Genomic DNA, 7,400 nt, shown 5'->3' with positions numbered 1-7,400 from the left:
CAACGCCAAAATCGTGCCGGTAGCGCGGCGGGAGGCCGACTGTTTCGAGGCGCGGCGCCGGGCGGGGCGGCCAGGGCTGGGCTGGGCCGGGCAGCGCGGGAGCAGCGCAGCCGGCTCCAGGCACCGCCATCGTGCCTCGGCCTGATGCGGCCCCCGCCCGCTCGTGCTCCGGGCCGGGCCGCGCCGCGGGGCCGCGCCGCGGGGCCGCCCCGCCGGGGTAGCCCTGCGGCAGGGCACGGGCGGGCGGCTGGGCAGGGCGCGGCGAGAGCGCCCAGCCCGGCTCTTCGCCACGGGGGGCGGCCTTACGCCGAGCGGCGGCACGTGGTGGCGGCGCGGCCCATGTGACCGGCCCTCCCCGGCCGCCGCGGCTCATCCCCCGCCCGGCGCAAGTCCCCGCCCGCCTCGCCCCCAGCGCAGCGCCGCGCTCTCCTGCGTGCAGCAGCCGCGCACCGCACCGCAGGCAGCCGCCGCCCGGCACCCGGCGCCATGGTAAGCGCGGCGCGGCGCGGCTCGGCCGGGCTGGGAGGGCGGCCCATGGGGGTGGCCCGCGGAGGGGACGGCAGCGCGGCCCGGCGCGGCTGAAGCGAGCAGGCCCGGCGCGGCCCGCGCCCACGGCCGCCGGCGGCCATTTTAGTCTAATTTTAGCCGGGTATGGGGGGCGGTGGGAGAAGCGAGCAGAAGCGGGCGGCGGGGTGGGCCGCGGCGGGGCCGGGGGCCGGCGGACGGGGCCAGGCGGGCGGCGCAGCGCTCCCTGCGGCATCGCCCGGGCGTGCCTGTCTGGGGCGGGGAGCGGGGTGGGGAGTGCGAGGGCCGGCGGCGGGCGCGGGGAGAGGGGCTGCCGGCGACCTCGCAGGGCCTGGGCCTAGTAGCAGTCCCGGCAGGCGGCGGAGCGATCGGCTAGAGCGGCGAGGCGGCCGGAGCCGGAGCCAGGGGGGCCGAGTGCGGGGCGGCTGGACGCCCCTTCCCCGGCGGCGACCGCCGTTCCCGCTAACAAAGCGGGGTAAGGAGCAGGCGGGCTCCCCGGGGACAAAGCCGGCGGCTCCCGGCCGCCCGTGCACCTGCCTCCCCGCACCGCCGGCCGCGGCAGCGCCCGCCTCCTCCGAGGCCGTGGTTGCACAGAGAGCAGGGGCGCGGTGCGGGGGGCGTTTGGCTCGCTCGCCGTGGACTTGGCGGAATTCTTTTCCTTCAGTCGTGAGCTTCCCGTTTGTCCGGTCAGTGTTTTGTTTTCGTGCTGGTTTAGGCTCGGGTTTGGAACGGCTTGCGAGCCTCATGGGGACCTGTACACGTTGTAGCCGGTACTTGTGTATGAAGGAAGTATTGCTGTCAAATAAAGCTCGTGCAGCAGCACAAAGTTAGATTCAGGAGTTCTAAAGCCCGATGTCAAAGCTGACACAATGCAGAAAACATTTCTTCTGCTTGTAGAGCCTTACATCACCCACAACAAAATGAGAGTCATGACAGTGCTGGCTGTGAGCTGTTGCTGTAGCATTTGTCCAGCTAAAAACCAAAACCGAACAAAAACCCCACCCCCTATCAAAACCCAAAACTACTAACTCCTCTCCTGTCCTGAGTTCCCACTCTCCACCCCCACCCTGCACCCCCTCCTCACCCCCAGTAATCCAAGTACACAATAAGGTAATGCTAAGCCACTGGAGTAGTACAGTGTAAAACTACTATCCCGAATCTTAAGGTGTTGAGATCTGCAGTGAGATAGTATCAAACTTACACCCCTTTCACATCTTCTGCTCAGGTACCGCAGAATTCAGATTACTGAATTAATGATGTGTTCAGGTGTTCACTTTTATTCTTACAGGGGCAGGCTAGTACGGTGGGCTATCATCTTTTTTTAGTGAATGTTAATTTTTGCTGTTTTGATCTCATTTTACAGGCTTCTGGAGTAACAGTGAATGATGAAGTCATAAAGGTTTTTAATGACATGAAAGTAAGGAAATCTTCAACCCCAGAAGAGATTAAAAAAAGAAAGAAAGCCGTTCTCTTCTGCCTAAGTGATGACAAAAAACAAATAATAGTAGAGGAGTCCAAGCAGATACTGGTTGGTGACATTGGCGATACCGTGGAGGACCCATATACAGCCTTTGTCAAGTTGCTACCTTTGAACGATTGCCGGTACGCTTTGTATGATGCCACATACGAGACAAAGGAATCTAAGAAAGAAGACCTGGTATTTATATTCTGGTGTGTAAAAGCAGACTTGCTGTTTAAGTGCCATATTCTGGAGGTGACGCTGGGTGCCTGAATAACTGTTTTGTTGTGGTTTCTCTTCTTTCCTTTCAAGGGCTCCTGAAAGTGCACCTTTAAAAAGCAAGATGATCTACGCAAGCTCTAAAGATGCCATTAAAAAGAAATTTACAGGTACGGACCTGAAAGCGTTTCACTCGTTAATTGTAACACCGTGTAGGTTTGGAGGTTCTCACAAGTACGCTGTTGTCCGTCTGTCTTTCAGGTATTAAACATGAGTGGCAAGTAAATGGTTTGGATGATATTAAGGACCGTTCAACACTCGGAGAGAAATTGGGAGGCAACGTGGTAGTTTCACTTGAAGGAAAACCCTTATAAAGACAGACAAGTGCCATCTGGATCTAAGGAGCTTCCATTTCTGCAGCTCGTTCAATTGGAATAGTATTAGTCCCCCCGTCCCCTTCCCTCCTCAAAAAATAAGTCCCTTTCCTACTGCCCCTGAAGGAGATGTCATTGTTAGGCAGTCTACCAGTGATTGCCATTAGACTGTTTAATCCTGGTAGTTTTATGTAGGATTCAAGGAATGCTTTCACATCATACTCTTAGCCAAAACTGACGTTGCGGGCATTCCTTGCAACATGTACAATGAATGTGATAGTTAATGTGAATAGTCTAGCAGACAGCAAAGGGTAAGCTAATTGAATGCCTTGAAAGTATTGTCCACTGATCGGATGGTAGACTCTATACAGTATTACTTACAGTTGCACTTGATTGCAGTTCCATGAGGCTCTTGTGCATCCATACACCTCACCTGCCTTGACAAGCCTATTTTTGTGACATGGCAGCACACAACACTATGCATTTAAAGCACTTTTTTTGTAATATGTTTGACCTGCCCCTGTCCCCAAAGGAATGCCAATTAAGTTGCTGTAACTGTGTCATCAGATTATTGTAGTACCTCAGTTTCATTCCTGTTACATGCATATCTTTATAAATGAAGTAGCTGTTACGATGCCTTTTGTTTTCCATTGAATGTACACTACTGAACAGGAGTAGAAGTTATCTGTTTTTCTGTGAGTCTTGAAACACTAAAGTTTTGTAAAACATCAGTCATGGTGGCAATTTCTGTATTAAAAAGAGCCTTAAATGGAACATTGTTTTTTGAGATCAAAAACTGGCCACGTTGCAATAAAACTTGTGGCTTATTACAGAACGTTGCCTTGTTTTCATTGGAAAGTAGAGTTTTTAAGGATGTTCAATTTAAGCATATTGGAAATGACTTCCATGGAAAGTATTGTAAAGACAGGCGTGGATCTTACCTTAATGCAAGTTTCTCATTCCTCCTAAACGGGATTTAGGCGCTGCTTTACAATACTTTTTGGCTCTGTTCTGATCATTCGATAAAGGACCCAATCCTAGTTTACGTTTCAGGTGAAGAAGCTGCCACTGCTAGAGACCATTAGTTCCATGAGACACTTGTGTCAGAGATGCAAAAACACGATGCTAATAACCACGCGGTGTGTTTCCTACCTGAATGTTCTTAAAGTTCTACACGTCAGAGTAAAAACCTTGCACCAGCTCCTGCAGCTCGCCATCGTGTTTGGTAAGGCCATGTATACTGACAAGTGGGTGCAAAATACGAAGCTGGTAAATAACTTTTTGTTTCTGGAATGTTGCCATTAAGAGGGACTTGGTACAAGAAGTAGCCTAAATGAACTGTTCTGCTTGTTGGCTTCTATGTAAATAGAACTGGAAAGTGTTTGCCACTACCGAGGCTTGCTCCGGGAACGTGTTTTGGCCGGGAGCCAGATAATGCTCTCCTTATAGAGAATTTGATCTGCTCTGTGTGAGCAATCCTCCGTTGGCCAGAGCTATTTATGGCAAACACATGCTTTTGTATCTTGTCATCGTTATCCACAAATGGCAAAACTGGACATGATTCTCCCGGTATGCGTGAAAGAGCGCTCTTAGGCGGCCGCTCGCAGCTAAGCTGTGCGTGCTGCTACAAGGAATGCTTTTTATCATTACCTGATTTTAAACTGAGGGGCTTTTAAATGAGGGCCCTTTATGTTCAGTCCATAGCCCTTTTTTCAACGAGGAAGCAGATCATAATAAAACCATCTTTTTTTCTTTTTTTTTTTCCCTCCTTTTCCTTTTTTAATAGTTTGGGTAACCTAATGTGTTCAGGCTGTCTTGTCCTGTAGAACTTTAAGACTTTGTTTCAGGCTTCTGGCTGTCGCTATGACTTGCACACCTCATTGTATTAGCCATTCTATGTAGACAAAACTTTACTAGAATTTAACTAAAAAGGCATGATGACCACTGACTTAATAAGTGTATTAACGAGTCTTGGTTTTGTTCTACCGAACTCTCCTTTCAGATAGCTTTTAAGGTTGAGAAGTAACTGATGGTATGCATGTTTTCTAGGTAAAAGAAACCAAACCTTTTTATTCCTCAAAATAGTCTATTTCTGATGATTTGCGTTGTGTGCAAAGCCCAGTTTAATGTAAAGATCTACTTTTTGCTTTCTGTTTGACTTGAGTTCAGTACAGTATGATGAAATTACATTTTAACTGATTTTTCGCAAGGTTATCAGTGGTTTCTTTAGAAAAAGCCAAAACTGAAAGTGTTAAATTTTAATAAACCATGTCAATTTCACTTAAGACAGTAAACTTTTTAAAGCAGTACTGTGTTTAAATTTATTGTTTGTCTCTGCTGCAAACAGTCTGGGAAGATGTCTGTGGCTTCTAAGTTGGCTTTTAAAGGTTATTTTTCTTTTTATAATTAGCTTAAATGTATATTCACTCAGTCTAAGTAGGTATAAAATTGAAGCACAAACTGTATTTATGTCAGATTCCTACCAAAACAAGTTTTGGATCCAAAAGGATCAGCCTGCCTTCAGTTTGTTCTTGAAATGACCGACTGACTGACTGATGTGAGGTCCAATTCAGATGGCTTGCTTTAAAAAAAAAAACAAAAAGCAACAATAAAGTGCTACAGAACTGTTACTGTTTGAATTATAAAACAAATGAGAGACAGCTGGCATCTGTTCCAAAAGAGTTTGTCAGCTGTTGTTTTCTGTCATTATGCAAAATGGTGAGGGCCTCATTGTGATTGAGAAGTGGAGGAAAATCCTCTGAGTTTATATCTTCTCTGTATCTCTGTGTAGACGTGACTTTTGGGTATCTTGGCTTCAGTTATTTTATTGATAAAGAGATGTTAAATGAAGTTTTCATGAGAGTAGCTTGTGCAGCAATGGCATTTTTCTTCCAAAAAAACCACCCACTTCCAAACCAGCAGTTTTTCTGTTTGATTTGGTGAATGCTGGAAGAGGTATAGATAGATGTATGGGTTCGATTTCTCCTGAAAGGGGCAATCGATCCAAGACTGGGGTGAGCAGATGAGGTTTATGCTGTGGCAATCTTAAAAATGCAAAGCTTTAATTGGTATGAACTTGAGTGGGATATTCACTCCTAGTCGGATCATTAAATGGATGTTGAGTACGTTCAGTTAAAACCCAAAGTATTTCTCTATGCAGATGAGTCTTTTCTCTGCTGTACTGTTCCCTCAGAATGAGTGACTGACTACAGCAATTGCCACAATTTGATGATAAGCTTTACTCTCGTATGCCAATTCCAGTATAAACCAAATTTTCATGTCTGCCTATTTTTTATAAACTTCTGTAAGTTCCCCTTAGTTTGTGGTGGTGAGTTAATGGTTGTAGAGTGAAAACACGGCACTAACAGTGGATGAAAGATCATCAATGTAGCACCTGTCTATAAGTATTGAATTTCTTTGAAATATTTCTGATTTTGAAAACCTGGTATAAATAAAATTAATTTAAACATCTTCAGATGTTGAGTTTATTTGTGTGCTGGGCAGTACCTCCATGAATCACTTTGGTGATGTCTTTGGTCTGGGAGCAGCCCAGATGCTGCAAAAGGAGAGATGGTGGTGAAAATGTGTGCACTACGTGCATTGTAATGGCTTTCACCAACACCGTGTTCAGTTCCAAAGCCAGCACGAATGGCTCTGGAGACAGGGATAAAGAAGTTTTTAGGGAATTGGTCTTGGATAATCTTGTGTCGGGTCCCAGCTTGGGTGATGAAAATTAGATGGTTTTAGTTTTTGGGTTTTTTAGGTCATCAAAAAGTATGTTTACCCTGGTGAGTCGTTTTTAATACTCAGAAGAATGTGAGCTGCTGCAGTGTGAAAATGGTGACTCCAGGAAGAATGAGGGAAAGAATATTCTTTTGGCATTTGCGATATCTCACCTCTTAATGTAAAATTTCTTGGATCTAGGAGTAACTGAACTGGAAGAGAGTTAATTTTGTAACCAAAACTGTCAAGGAACAACTTTGTTGGATTCTCAGAAGACAGTCTTTTATGCTGTACATTAACAAACTTTTTAGTGTTTACCTGGCATAAGCTTTCTGTATGGCTGTGGGGGACATAAGTAAGAACGTGCATTAAAAATGAGAGGAAGGTCTGTCTGTGAAACCAAGTGTTTTAATACAAATTACTACTTTGTTAAAATGTCTTTTCTTCTCACCATGTTCATTTCTAGTGCTTGTTACCCTATTGAATTTGGGCATTCCTCTGCCTCTCATCGTGTGCTATTAAATATACAGTAACCCCCATCCATCTTATTATTCCTTGCATTGCTTATCTGTGCAATCTGCTAATAACATCTGAAAAAAAACCCAAAATTGAAGAATTAAAGTCTTCCATAGGAAACTCAAACAGGTAACATAATGTATGCTGCTTATTTGGTGATTTGATAAACTTATCTTTTTATATTGTAAGGCTTACAGCAGAAATGTGTGCTCTTTGGAGGCACTGAAAGTAATTGTGTCATTATCTCTTTAACATCTCATTGTAGGTAATAGTACTGTTGCCAGCTTTGCTTTGTAGATACTTAGAAAACTAATGATTGGAAAAGAAACTTGAAGGTGCCACAGTTGTGTTGTTTTTTTTTTTCCCTAAACTTTCTAAATGTCAATTCAGATTATAGGAGAAAATTTACTATTCAAAGTTCAATTTCCTGCTGCTATTAAGCTTAATTTTTAATTCTTGTGTGCATGGGCAGAGGAATGTGAGTGTAGCTGTAATCATGCCTCTCCTCTTCCACCTCTTTATTTTTAAAAACAGCTGTGTCACTGCAAATCCCTACCATCTGCCCACCGTCTTCTGTAAAGCTT

The 7,400-nt window shown here is 45.8% G+C and overlaps 1 protein-coding gene across 1 annotated transcript; it reads left to right on the top strand.

Moving 5' to 3' along the window:
- The first annotated feature begins 320 nt into the window (after positions 1-320).
- CFL2 (cofilin 2) lies at positions 321-6,048 on the top strand. The gene is made up of 4 exons (XM_061998542.1): positions 321-489; positions 1,889-2,196; positions 2,297-2,373; positions 2,465-6,048. Exons 1-4 carry the CDS (start codon positions 487-489, stop codon positions 2,575-2,577), a joined length of 501 nt encoding a protein of 166 aa, XP_061854526.1. The 5' UTR covers positions 321-486; the 3' UTR covers positions 2,578-6,048.
- The last annotated feature ends 1,352 nt before the right edge of the window (positions 6,049-7,400 follow it).

This window comes from Colius striatus, chromosome 6 (genome assembly GCF_028858725.1).
Source record: "Colius striatus isolate bColStr4 chromosome 6, bColStr4.1.hap1, whole genome shotgun sequence".
Taxonomy (NCBI): domain Eukaryota; kingdom Metazoa; phylum Chordata; class Aves; order Coliiformes; family Coliidae; genus Colius; species Colius striatus.
Note: the sequence above shows the minus strand (reverse complement) of the source record. Positions and strands in the feature narration are given on the sequence as shown.